Genomic DNA, 14,307 nt, shown 5'->3' with positions numbered 1-14,307 from the left:
GTCCTATTCTTCGCATACACCCATGCTTGAGGTCGAGGGCACCTTGGCAACAGCAATACACTAGTAGTTACAAGGCCTCTCACAGTGGTTTCTCTCAGGTTTTTGGAAGAGGCTCTTGGACAGTTTTTCGCCTCGAAAGATCACACACTTTCTTTGGTTGCTGGCACACAAGAGTTTGGCGGTTGGCACGTGGTTGGCCATTGGCAGTTGACCAACAGCTTGTCTGAGGTGTTACCACCCTCAAGAGTCTTAGCGACACTGTCTGTGGGATTGCCCGAAGGGTCAACAGGTTTGGCAACGGATTCTCTGCATTTTCATGATAGACAGGACCTCAACCCGTATCATTTCATGGGGCACTATGGCTTGGGCCACTGAGGCTGAGTTTGTCATGGCTTATGAGGAGGAAGGTGGGGGGCTAGCCCTTCAGGTTTCTCTCCTTAGCATTTCAACGGAACCGGTCCTTGCCCCAGTTACGGATCATTGGACTCTGGGTTTGTGCGAGAGATGTGAGATCCATAGCAGCATTGCAACCTGGCACATCTGGAGAGCTAGATGCAGCGAAGCCATCGAAGGCACCCATACTCCACCTACAGAGTCCATAAGGAGCATTTGGCTTGACATCATTCATACCCTCCGCGACTAGTGGGGGAAGTTGGAGGGTGGCTCTGACCACATGTGGAAGCGGCGGGAAGAGTCATGAGAGAGAGATACACCTCCATCTTCAGTGGACATCCCTCACTCTGCCAGATCATGGAGTCCGCAGACCAGCGCAGATTTGGCCAGTTCTTGCTAGAGACACAACGCCACAGAGAGACACTGCTACGGACTCATACCAGAGGGAGAGGTGGGCGACAACTCCAGCTCAATGATTTCTTCCAGAGATCTATCCTAGTGCCTATCCTGACACAGGAGGGGGTTACACTTCAGTGCGCTGCGGACCTCCGAGCCAGACGGAGACCGAGAGCACCAAGCTACCAGACTCCCAGACTACCTCAGAGGGAGATCACAGAGATACGGGCTCGACATCAACACCATATCCAGGAGCGGCTAGCTCACTTACACTCACACCCGGAGATCATGCTCCGAGGTATTTTTGCCTCGCCATCGCCTATGTATCACATATTACACCCCCATTATGGTACTAGTTGGAGCTAGACAGATCTGCATTGCATTCTTGTTTACCCTGCGCATGTAGGTTGCATACTGAGCCTTTAGCCGTAGTGCTCCATCCATCACCCCCCCCCCCCCACTAGCTCAGTACTTTCAAAGTTTATTTCATGTTCATTTTGTCCTTTTTTTTTCTCGACATCGAGAAGACATTGACAGTTGTACATTGATTTGTCTCATAGGTCGAGTTCGGCCTCTAGTAGACATTAATACAGCTTTCTTTCTTTCTTTCTTTCTCTCTCTCTCTCTCTCCCTCTCTCGTAGAGCTTCATCTTGCCATGGCATTCTTCTTGCCACAACCTCCATAGCCTCCACAGCTAGGAGTCCTTTTATCCAACATTGGTATCAGAGCCACTACCCGTCGCTGTCTGGATCTTGCGCGTTGGTTCTGTGGTACTTGTCGCTGTCTGGATCTCGCACGCCACACAAGTTTGGTTCTGTTGTTGCTGCCCATTCTCTGCCACCCCCGCCCATTTGCGCCGCCCGCTTGGTGGACCCCATGATAGGGTGCTGGTCGGGCTAAGCTGAGCACCACTGCTTAGCCAAGTGGGCGGAACGGGAGGGGGGGGGGGGGGGCATTGAGCCTTCTGTTTGACCAAGCAGAGCTGGGCACCAACTTGCCTTACCTAGCTGCTCCCGATTTTGGGCTAGTCTAGTGATTTCCCCCCCCCCCCCCCCCCCATATTTTTCTTTTCGCCCCTGATTGCGTTTGTCGTTCGCTCTAGTTCATCTATGCGCCACAGCAGCTGCATCCCACATCCGAGTTGTCCACCTATGCGCTGGTTGTCCATGACTGCCAAGTCGACTCAATCTAGTTGTTGCGGCCATTCAGCTTACTAGTACTTATTTAACCAAAGAAGGTATACCATGTGTGGTTTTGCAATGATTAGAACCCCGATTTTACTTCCATACCCCATCTTGAGCTAAAACCCTAAATCAATTGAAACCCTAGTTTCTTGGCCACATTCTCTTAAGTGCTCATCATGGCATCTCGTACATCAGGTCTCCTTTCGCTCATGGAACGCTTTGATGGCACCAACGGCTTTCCGACCTGGCAATCAGAAGTGCAGCTCCTTCTCAATCTAAAATGTGCACCTAGTGATGAAGACAAGAAGATGGCAGTGTTGACAAAGAGTATGTAGAGCATTAGCCGCTTTGAGCCTTCCTTGGAGATCCTTCGAGTCGCTTCTACTACTTTGGATGACATGGTTGCTTTGCTCATTGAAAAAGATCGTCGCAACAAAGACGCAACTTCCAGCAACAGCACCATACTTTGCCTAGGTTTACTTGGGATTCTATTACCACAACACAGGAGGTGTTGAGTGGTGAATCAGTTGAGGGGGGGGGGGGGGGGTGCTGGAAAGCAAAGTAGGTAATGAAACTTTTTTGCGTTAAGGGTCTCACCACTCCTTCACTCCGAAGGGGGGTTTGTTGGGAAATTGGAGTTAAGTGTGGAAACACCCTCTTAGCCTAGGAATCCTCCCTTGAGGTAAGCAGTGATGTCACACCTCATTGAATAAGGTCAAAGAAGAGGTTATACTTTGTCCAATCACTGTACTTCACTCTCTCATCATCATCATCTCTCTATCTCCCTCTCCCTCTCTCGTACAGCTTCATCGTGCCATGGCATTCTTCTTGCCACAACCTCCATAGCCTCCACAGATAGGAGTCCTCTGATCCTACAGTGTTGGGTGTTTCATAAGGGATATGCATTGGTCAGCTTCATCCGCTTATTTGAAATGTCCTTTGGTCACGATTAGATGGCACTCTACACACTAGGGCGAGAGTGGCTTGGGATACCATTATTATGCCTAAGCAGGAGGGAGGATTGAACATCATTGACCTGGAGGTGCAGTGCAAGGCTTTACTTTGTAAGCTAGTAGTGAGTATTTCTTCCGAGCATTTAGCCTTGGAAGGACTTTCTTATGGAGCAAATTACGAGATGCATCCTGATTAGGGGAGGTGATTGGATTTACAGCCCACGGTTTATATTTTTGGATGCAAAGCATTGACTACCTTCTTCGCCATTGGTGAGATCTCTTGTGCTAGCCTGGGATCGCATGAGGAGCTTCTTGGTTCATATTCCTCCACGATCACTTGAGGAGGCTTACAAGCAGCCCACTGTGTGGAGGAATGACTTGATCTTGGATGAATTTGGTAGACCTCTTGAAGCAGCCACGTATATCTAGTCAGCTACTTGGGCAACTCTTCTCCCCTCAGTGTTGGATTGGAAAAGGCTCATGAGTCTCAAGGAGGATGAAAGAATGCTTCGCACCAAGCACGTGAGAGGCACTAGTTAGAGGATTATGCAGGTGAATGCAGCCATACCTAACCACTAGATCCCAAAGAATTTCGTGGAAGGGCCTCATCACTTACGGTTTGGGGTATTCGTAGTACCTATTCAGGTCATGTGCCTTCCCACTTTGGGTGAGGATGATGTACTAGTCTTCTACTCCATTCAGGATAGACGGCTCTTGGAGAGTAGTCTTGAGCAGGATATCATTGAGTGTCTGGTGGTCCGGCCGGTGAGAGTGGTAGGCAGGGCAGGAAAGCACATCTATATTGATCCACCTCAAGGGATGATTACGGACTCTTGGAGCCTCTGGTTATATGCTGGGTGTCCTATTAGATACTTGCACTGGGACCCTGGTGAGTGGGAGTGAATGAAAAGCATGCCCTTCTTCAGTTACAGTGTGCGGAATGTCTTACTTGGTTCTAGGACAAATCCAGAGAGTCTCTACTTCTAGACCACATTGCGAGGCTTATGGGATCACCCTTGACATTTAGGAAGCTTTTTGGCAGAGGTTGTGGCACTCATAGAGGGAAACAAAGATTTCCTCTTTTATTTACCTTTCTCTACATAGTGGACCACCAACTAGTGGAGATCGGTCATTGGCGCTAGCCCAGCCTATCCAAGATGTGCAAGAGCTTCAGAGAAAATTTACCCATTGCTTATGGGAGTGTAGGAAGGCATAGAGGATTTGGTCTACAATAGCACACCTTTTTGGAAGGATGATAAGAGAGGCCTACATTTGTTTTGGTGCTATTGTTTGGTTGACAGTGTCGGGCCCGCAAATCAAGTTTGAAGGGAACGACAAAGATATGATCATGCGGGTTACCCAGGGAGTGGGTCGTGTCTTCTTTTGGACATGCCAGATTTAGGCTACGTACCTCCAACACAACGGTTGGACATTGCATGGGAGATTATTGCTAGCATCACAACGTGGCACATCTGGAAGGCTAGATACACTGAGGCCATGGAGGGCACTTTGGTTTATGATACCTAGTGCATTTGCAAGATCTGGCGTGATATTATCCACACGCTCATGGCCACTTGGGCCAGGACTCAAGGATCTTCTAGGGCCCCAGAGAGAGAGAGAAAACGTGGCCAATTTATGAGAGAATGGGATCATGGCGTTTTTTTCACTTGATCTCATATGGGGCCTTGCTGGCAGCACAAGGCACCCGATCGGTTGAGATTTCCCCGTTGCTTGGTCTTAAATCTTGGAAGTCTCTTTTCCGGGAAAAAAGAAATATGAATTTATTTGTACACCTAAGATGCATGGTGGTTTGAATATTCTCAACATACGTTATCATGTGTTGGCCAGAAAAGCCACTGTGATTGCTGATTTTCAGCATCAAAAAAGCCATGGGCAATTATGCTAGCCACCATATGTGCAAATATGCAAACCTTGGCATTTGGCAACCAGATCCCTACACACTGGGACATTGTTCTTGGACTTTTTGATGGTAAAATACATGACTCTCTGTATTCCACCAAGCTTATTCCAAGATTGGAAAGAGATACTCTCACACTTGCATTGGTTTGGTAGGAATGCCGACATTGAAAACTCTTTGGCTTTGTATACACTGGAGCAGAGTCTTTGAGGAACCACTAGCATTATTGGAACCTCTAAAGGCTTATTTTCATTAATGCGCAAAACAAGCTGACGGATTTGAAATTAGAGAGACAAATGCCTGGTTATAAGCCTATCTCATTTGATCAGTTGACTACAGTCAGAGTATATAAGTTGATTATTTTTCCTCCCCCATGGATTGCTGAGCATGCTAATTAGCTTTGGCGGATATCTAAGCCATTGTGTTGGTGGAAAACATGCCTTAATAGAATTTGGAAAATAAAACTCCCTTTGAAAGAGAGTCTTCCTATGGAGATGCCTAGTTGTGGTGCTTCTTGCGGGTATACTACTGGCCAAGAGACACATTGCATCACCACACTGTTACAGGTGCTATCATGCACGAGAAACGGTACCTTATTTGCTTTGGCATTGTCCGTCTTCTCGTGCTCTTCTTGATAGGCTTTTTGGATATTTGAAGGCTTTTTTCCTCAGCATCCTTTTTCCAAGAAATTCTGGCTTTTTAGCAGACATTCGAATGAATTATCAAGTTTCTTGCGTGGACAAGATTCTGGGCACTATAGACTCTTTGGCATGATAGAAATCAGCGAGTCTTTACCAACCGATCAGTTGATACCTATCCTTTTTTTAGACGCTCTTTGCGTGAATCGCTACAGGACTCTTATGCCTAGGGTGAGATCACTACTAGGCAATTAGATGTGTTTTTCCACTGTTTCTAGCTTGTCCTTCCTCGCTATGCTTGTACCATACCTTGAGGAATCAATTAGACAGTGGTTTCACCCCCCCCCCAAAAAAAAAAAAAAAAGGACGTGTGTGTGTGTGAGTGTGTGTGTGTGTGTGTGTGTGTGTGTGTGTGTGAGAGAGAGAGAGAGAGAGAGAGAGAGAGAGAGAGAGAATTTGTGAAAACTACTATGCTAAATATAGAATGAGGAGTTCATTTTGTGCAACCGAGTACTAAACACTTGATATTCTTGGCTGTGATTCTGCTGTGATTCAGGTTGCCACACTTATGCACTTAAGGTCTGCTGACAAGTTGCGCCTTCTTCGTTTAACAGACACCCGGGAGGTATGATGGCAATTTCATAAAAAAGTAAATAACAGGGGGAAGGCATGAAACATTTGATTGCATTAGTCTTTTAATTTCATTTATGGTGGTGTGCATGCATGGCAAACATGGGTTATCCCATTTATAGTGCTGTGCATCCATGTCAAGCATGCACTTGAAAAGCATAGCAATCTGATTATAGGAACGGTCACTTCGCTTATAAATTTCACCATGTCAAAGATAATTCAACGTCTTATTGTTATTATTTTTTTATTGGAGGCAGCGCCTTGTCCAAGGCCTCATTTTCTTGCGACGTGGGACTGCCAGAGGATCTCATTTGCAATGACAATATTGAAATGTACATAAATTTGGATGAAGGTGAGAAATTTTCTCATCTTTTATGTGGTTTCATTGTTTACGATTTTTTATCGTGGAATCAGAGTAATATTAAGGATCACAAATGGCCTGACAAAGTCGTCATTGTTTTTTTGCCATTGTTTGTATGTAGTGTATATCCGGATGACTTACCTCATTCTAGGATTTTTATTGGACTGCCCCATGGTAATGAAATCTTATATTTAAAATCCAAAGTATGTTGAGTTCTATTCTCTCTTGAGAGTGGAGGGTGGAATAATAGTTGTTTCTTCAATCCATGAGATGTAACAATAAAAAATTATAGATTTTTAAAACATACTTGAAGGCACGACCAGTCCTAGATTTTTGCTTAATACTCCAGCAAGCTCATGAAATTGAATCAAGCTCAAGTTAAATTGGAACAAGAAGCCTCTTTGGCTACTGCCCAGTGCCAGCGCCCATGTCTCCCAACTTCCAAGGAGGTATTGGGTTCGAATCTACCTTCATCCAAAGGAGAAGGTTTTAGTCTATCTACTTTCAGTACCCACTCCCACATCAAAAAGTAATCGAACAGTTGGAGCAAGGGATTTTGTACTTGGGTGGTGCATGTTAGGAGTAACAACCAACTCCATGCTAGGGATACAGCAACTTGTGAAGATTGAAATGTGATCTTTTGACGCGTATCCTCTCCTGGAATGCATTCATATCCTGAAAAAGTAACTTAAAGAGAATCTTGATGTAAGCAAGCTATACATTATCTAAAAGTAGTTTTATTGATAGCTTGAAAAAGTAACTTAAAGAGAATCTTGATGTAAGCAAGCTATACATTATCTAAAAGTAGTTTTATTGATAGCTTGACAGATTATGGCTTGCCTGGGTATTGTGAGGATCGGTACTGAAATTGCATGCCATCACTTCCCTATCGGGAGTCGATAGATTATGGCCTACCTAGGGTAGGCTAGTGGTAAGAAAAAGATGGAAATGACTTAGGGTTGGGAAAAGACGGGCTCACCTTGACCTACAAGTTGTTCAATTTCTAGAAAGACTATCTCGAATTGAGGGAAGAAGGAAAAACCTCTCCTAAAAAATTTCTAGATTTAGTATGTTTAGATTTCAGTATAAAGAAAAAGCTAGTTCAAAATTACAATTTTCTCTTCAATTCATGATGAAAAGGATTGATGTAAGGCTTAGCAAAATGAATTTCCCAAATCTTGATTAATGACTAGTAGCTAGGTTAAAAACATTTTTACTTAGGGCTAAAATGCATCCAAACAATAGTTCTTGCCTTTACATGGAAGAAAGTATTAATGGGCCTAAAATAAGACACTCTGTGTCCTTCATAAATGTAGACTCGGGTTGATTTTTGCAATTTTTTTAAAATGCATGTCAAAAAAAGTGTTTTTCCAAAAAAAAAAACCTAGTAGTTTTAAAAAAAATGTTAGGTAAGGTGGCTCGTCCAAAATTAAACTCTATCAACAAACCAAGGCTTACACGTCTTAAGTGCAAAACTCTAAACTTAACTTCAAGAAGGGTTCATTTCTTGAGAGTTTCATCTACCCTAGGCATTGAACGAACTTTAACTTACATAGGGGCTTTTGAATGCTGCACACAAATGCACCTACAAACATAAACCCCATCTTAATTTTGCATAAGCTACTGCCATTTAACATAAGGCTATAAGGCTAGGTAGACACACATGCACACTAATTTGAATCATCCCATTTGAACATCAAACAAAAGTTCTTACAAGCTTTGGTTTTCTTTGTTTACTAATCAACCAACATGTAACACCTATGGTCTCTACTCAATTGCTTAAGCATGGGAAAATATGCACAATCATGGCTTTAATTAGTCACATATTTTGGCTAATTGCACACGTATTGCCAGAAGCAATCAAAACACTAAGCAACAAAGGACCAAGTAAGGTCCTCGACCAAGTGGGCAATTTTATTGAGCAAGATGGAGTTTTGTTTTAAAAGAAAGGCTTACTTTTCACTAAAACAATGTCCATGTATAAGCACTCCTCTTGATATCTTGCTTTTGTTATATAATAGATATGAACCCATGCCATTCACCTATCCTTAACATTGTTGAAATTTTTCATCACAACATTATGGAGCAAAATGTAAACAGAAATCTCTTAAAACTTGTGTGACAATATACATAACACTACACGTTTCACTCGTCTTACCTATGATAGGTCCTATTACCATCCACCAACCCATATCCAAAAGCACCACAAAAGAAACTCCCATCCTTTGCTTGACATGATCATCAAATAGATCATGCCAAGCAAGCTATGCACTATGGTCCATCAAAGTGCCACCTGTGGGCAATTCAAGCAACACAAATGTTTATGTCCACTTCACCTTCAAATAATCTCAAAATTATTATGTCACCTAGAGCTAATGAAAGAAAGAACTCGTGTATTCATGCACTCCTTGGCAAATTTGAAGGAAATCGAATGACCATGCTTATGATATATTTTTAACTATAAGAAAATAAATATAAACTACAAAAGCCATCTCCAACTTTGACTACATCCACACGCTCAAGACACACTCTCATTGTCAAGCCTTTTAGAAACTTAATACTACTTATGTTTAAACTATATATTGTTAGTTAATAGGCTATATGTTAATACATAGTTTTAGTAAGTACACTATATCATAATATATAGATAGGTTAGTACTAAAGGTTAGAGCTTAGTAAATTGTTAGTAAGTATAAGAGAGGTTAATGTACATAGATAAGTGAGTATACTCAATGTGTAATAGTGTTAATCACTTTGCAAGTTAACACGGTTTTACCTTTTGACTCTACTGTAAGATGCTTTGTCATCCTACTGGCTCAAACAAGCACTTATTTTTGTAAGGTGGCGGTGGAATTTGTAAAGTGAACTTACCTTGTGCATAATATCAAATGGGAAAATTTTAAGGACTTTGTGTACATACTTGTTTAAGACTAGATGCCAGATCATTTTTAAGTTTGGCTGGTCTAGTGTGAAAATTAGTCATTTGTATCCAAGTTATTTTTTACAATAAGCAATACACAATCTTTCCCTTGTTGCAATAGAATATTTATGAGCTCTTCTCTTCTCCACTCTTGCTTGCTTGTATGTTGTTGAATTCATGCATGCTTACTTAAAAAGGTTTTCTTGCAACTTTCCTTGTTTCCATCATCTTCTTAATTCTCTATCTTTTATGAGAGAGAAACATCGCATAGGACCATCTCTATTTTTCTCCATCTAGGTAAAGAGAGCTCTCCCTTCACCCCATCGGCAAGGAGTATTTTGGTGTGACAATGGAGTCAGGATGCAATGGACAAACTAGCACACCTACATCAAGAAGTTGCACTTGGGGCTCTAAAAGAAAGGCCCAACAACACATGCTTCAGCAAGTCTAAGGTAAGCACTTAACTTGGAACATATTTGGCACCATTATCAAGGACTAGCCTAGGACTTAGCTCCGTTCATATGCCCATTCCAAGCTATTAGGATTACCTAATATTTTTCCATGTTGATTTAGGAGGTCACACTCCAAAAAACATATGGTTTTGGAGTCTTAGATGTATCTAGGTTATTTTGTTTTGAAGTCTATTTGCTTTAGGTTATTCTATTTTCATATCTTGGAAGGGTAAAATCTTGATTTCATTAGACTTTTGCATGTTTTTGGAGCATATAAAAGGCTTAGATTTCATTGTATGGAGCTAAGGAATAGCTTAGCAATTATGATTAACAGTGGAATCCACTCCAAACACGGGATCATTAAGCGCCATTATGTGGATTAGAGTGGAATAAGTGAATTATGTTCATACATTTCATATTTTTTGATACATTTTAACCATTTGATGCGTCACTTTATCAATAAGCTGTTAAATGTCTCATTTATCTATGTAATACAAGGCCAAACATCCAGTTTGGGGTCTCGCAGAAATAAGCATTGGTAGGCTGCCAAGGAAGTATTTGGATACTTAAAAGGGTGATATTCAGTTGCATGCTTTCAGTGATTGAGCTGGATGTTATGACACATGAGTGTCCACTAGTGGCTTTTTCTTTCACCTTAGTAATTCATGTATATCATGGCTCAACAAAGAAAAGTGGGCACAACTATGTTGACCATACAATGAGTGAATAATCATTGAAATCCATAACCAAATCATAATATACCACGCCCTTTGCACCATAAAGAAAGAGATAACTGTCATCGCAAGCAATATCCATAAACGATAAACAATATAAGTCGTAAGCAAGCTTTTCTTACCTCCATCGTGTGAAACATTTTCCTTCTCCACAACCACCCTAGGTTTCTCTTGTGAAACTTGTGCATGGATCTCTTTCTCTCTCTCTAATAGGTGACCCTTCTCTAGGTCTATCAATCATGGACAATTTTCTACCTCCCACTTCAAGCATCCATGCATGGGTGGAGGATACATAGTGGTGGCCTCATTTGCAATCAGTAACCACTACTTTGCTCTTACTAGTATAGTGTGCAAATGACCCTTATCTTTCAAGTAAACAAAGTATCTATATGTTTTTGCATGCACACAAATTGTATCAGTTTTCTTTTAGTTGTAGTAATAAACTAAGAATTAAATAAGATCCCATTCTACTCTTTAAAAAGAAGATATTCACACACCCTTTTTCTTCTTTGACTCTCCATGAGTCTCTAAAGGAAATAAGTATTTCCTCTTCTCAACCTTCACCTCTTCATAGTACTTAACATCAAGAAATCTTCGAGGACCACAACTCCACCAAGAACATCTTGAAAATCTCTAAAACCACATAATATAAATTTTGCCATAGTCTCCTTTGTTTTTTCATCCATATTTGGACACATTATGTATTCTCATCCATATTTGGATAGATTATATATTTAAAGAGACACAAGTAAATGGCTCATAAATATATTCAAAAAGAGAGCCATTTTATATTCAAAGAGTTAACTCCTCAATTTTGGGCAATAAAGTCTATAAATTACATAAATGAACAAAGATAAAGATATACCCACCAGTTCCTCCGCTATAAGCTCAATAGAAGCACTAACTCTTGTTGGATATATGATGGTACACAAAACACGGTGATGCCTTGACCTTGTATTTGAAAATATCTCTTTTATTGCATCTTTCCAAGCCACTATTCGGTGGTTCCCTTTGCAAATTATTGCATCTTTCCAAGCCACTATTCGGTGGTTCCCTTTGCAAATGGAAAACATCCTACTTGCACAAGCATGTGCAATTCAGGGATTCTCCGAGTGTCCTCCTTAAACTCCTTGTTAATGTCTTGCGAAATAGGATCCCAGTGTGCCATTATCTCTTCACTAATCATTGTGCTCTCTCTATCACATGTCCACATGGACTCTATGCAGGCACCCTTTTCCAGCACATATCTCTCCTTACCAGTGTGCCATTATCTCTTCACTAATCATTGTGCTCTCTCTATCACATGTCCACATGGACTCTATGCAGGCACCCTTTTCCAGCACATATCTCTCCTTACCATACGTTGTCTCAAACCTAACATGTCATCTCTCAATCCCCTCGCCTTTGCATATGGAATAAGCCTACATAGTGGAATCATTGGACATTAAAAATAACTAAAAAGCTTGGTTTTTTGCATTATATCTTCTTCCCTATCCATATACATTTTGTTCTCATTCCTACTATCATCAGGTGGAGGAATGTCAGATCTCATTACATATGGATGAATTTGCATTTTAGCTTCTTTTGGTGCTAGCTCATCATCAACCTCATGACTACTACTTGCAAAAGTTTGGCTTTCAACTTCTTCACCCACATCCTCTTCTTCTTAGAAATCTATTTCTACCATTCTACTAATCTTGTCCAACTCTTTGAGGGTAGAGGATCATGGTCTATATTCCTTGCCCCTCTTCACCTTTTCCCGCGCTTGCCTCCACCTCCCTTGGATGATGGAGATAATTCAAATGTTATGAATAGAATTGAAATTGGAATTGGAATGTAGCACGGCATACACATCACACATACATATCCATCATAGCATTCCAAGCTTATAGCATAAAACTTAAGCCCATAAAAAGATAAGTAGTATGATGTTCACTATGGACGCGAAGTTCCCATAGAAGAACATGCAAAGTCAAAACGAATGATTGGGCACTGCAAATGCATCTTGGATTGCTAAAATTTTCCAAACATGGAATGTGTTCGGCATCCATGGCTACCCTTGTTCTAGCATTTAGCAAGCAAGCTACAAGGCAAATCTTACTTAGTCAATATATAACATTAGTTGAAGAGCCCACTTGGCCTTTTTTTGTCAAGCATATCCCATGCATGGTGGATGCTAAGGGATTGACACTTGTTGAGGCAATGCCTTTTGATGAGAAAATTAAAGGCTTGCCCATGCAATGCAATGGGTAAGCATTGAGGATATGTAATGAATAGTGGAGTTGCCTATGGGATCCTCAATGGCGTAATGATGCAGCCTCCCTTGGCCAATTTTTTCATTGAGCATATGCTATGGGCAAGCATTGAGGATCCCACATGAATAGTTGGCTATGTAAGGCTTTTTGCTCTGGAAGTTCATGTCAATCCATGGCCAAAATTGAGTATGGATGGGAAAATTGTGTAGATTTGAGCTAGCACATACCATGGGAAAATTGTGTAGATTTGAGCTAGCACATACCATGGGCTCCTCTAGACCTTGTAGGGGATGGGCTAGGTGTCATGGGCTAGGTGTCAACCCACACTCGCTCATGTGAGTATCCCGATATCACAACATAGACCACACCTAGAGGTGGGGATTCAGTACGTAACCACATGCGCAAGATTTTCTTAACCTGTATACTTTAGACTCCTATCCTTATCAACAAAACCACGAGGTCGAGATACATAAACCTCCTCATACAAATCACTAGTCAAGAAGGTAGTCTTGATATCCAACTGATGTGTGATAGTAATTGAACAAGCATTATGTAACAATCTCTCATACCTATCCCACTTGTAAAGCCCATGGCTTAGAGTACCAAATATACCAAAGTGATGTCTCCATCCCTCCAGTCATGAGAATTGTACACATGTTTATCAACAAATCTAACTACCACTAGTTCTACCCTAGCAATGGGAGAGACTAATAACAAGTTCTTTTTAATTCGTAGCACAAACAAGACTTTTGAGGAAAATATTGTCCCACCATTGTAGCAGTAAGAATAACCTTACCAACTTATTTTATTGGATACAAGGAGTTGTTTACACATGTGATTATTCCTCATTGAGGAGAAAAGTTAAGTGAGGAAAATAAATCATGCTAATAAGTAATGTGCTTGCTAGCACCACTATCAAAGTACTAGACATGGTGTCACTCAACTGACATGCATACATCATGGACAAAAGGGTCACAATTACAATGCACAATGAACTAATCATCATATACATAGTTTCTTGACTCCTTCTTTTCATCACTTAGTGTTGATGCATCAACGAGAGCCATGCCTGACTCTTTCATCTTCTCCTTCTCTAACTAGCATTTTTCTATATTTATTGATATAATGTCATGGCTCTTTCGATAGTAGTTTCATTTGATTTTATTCTTAGGCTTGTCACCCCCATTCTCGGTATCATTTCCAGATGACTTAACAAATTCTTTCCGTTAGCTTATAGACACCCCCCCAGAGAAAAGGCTTTACCTTTACCTTTTCATGATTAGTAGCAAATGCTTGATTTTCCACATGCATACTAATTCGATTTCACCGAGATTGCTCTTCTTTACAAGAGAACAACAACTAACTCATCAAAAGTAAGGGCATTGGGTTACCCTTTATCATGAACCAAAGTGTAGCTATAAAACCTTGGTATAAATCTGGTAAAGCTATGAAAACAATAGATAACACCAAAG

At 41.2% G+C, this 14,307-nt stretch overlaps 1 protein-coding gene across 1 annotated transcript in view; it reads left to right on the top strand.

Annotated features, from left to right (window-relative positions):
- The window catches only part of LOC147640327 (zinc finger (C3HC4-type RING finger) family protein), a 105,246-nt gene extending 98,506 nt beyond the window's left edge, over positions 1-6,740 (top strand). The window contains exons 17-19 of the mRNA XM_086779232.1: positions 6,040-6,108; positions 6,371-6,465; positions 6,596-6,740. Of these exons, the coding sequence (XP_086635358.1) occupies positions 6,040-6,108; positions 6,371-6,433 (132 nt within the window). The 3' untranslated portion in view covers positions 6,434-6,465; positions 6,596-6,740. The remainder of the gene's footprint in view (positions 1-6,039; positions 6,109-6,370; positions 6,466-6,595) is intronic.
- The last annotated feature ends 7,567 nt before the right edge of the window (positions 6,741-14,307 follow it).

The sequence above is a fragment of the Cibotium barometz genome, chromosome 3 (assembly GCF_041138505.1).
Source record: "Cibotium barometz isolate CiBa-2024 chromosome 3, ASM4113850v1, whole genome shotgun sequence".
NCBI classification, from domain to species: Eukaryota; Viridiplantae; Streptophyta; class Polypodiopsida; order Cyatheales; family Cibotiaceae; genus Cibotium; species Cibotium barometz.
The sequence above is the reverse complement of the archived record's forward strand: the minus strand, read 5'-3'. Positions and strand labels throughout refer to the sequence as shown.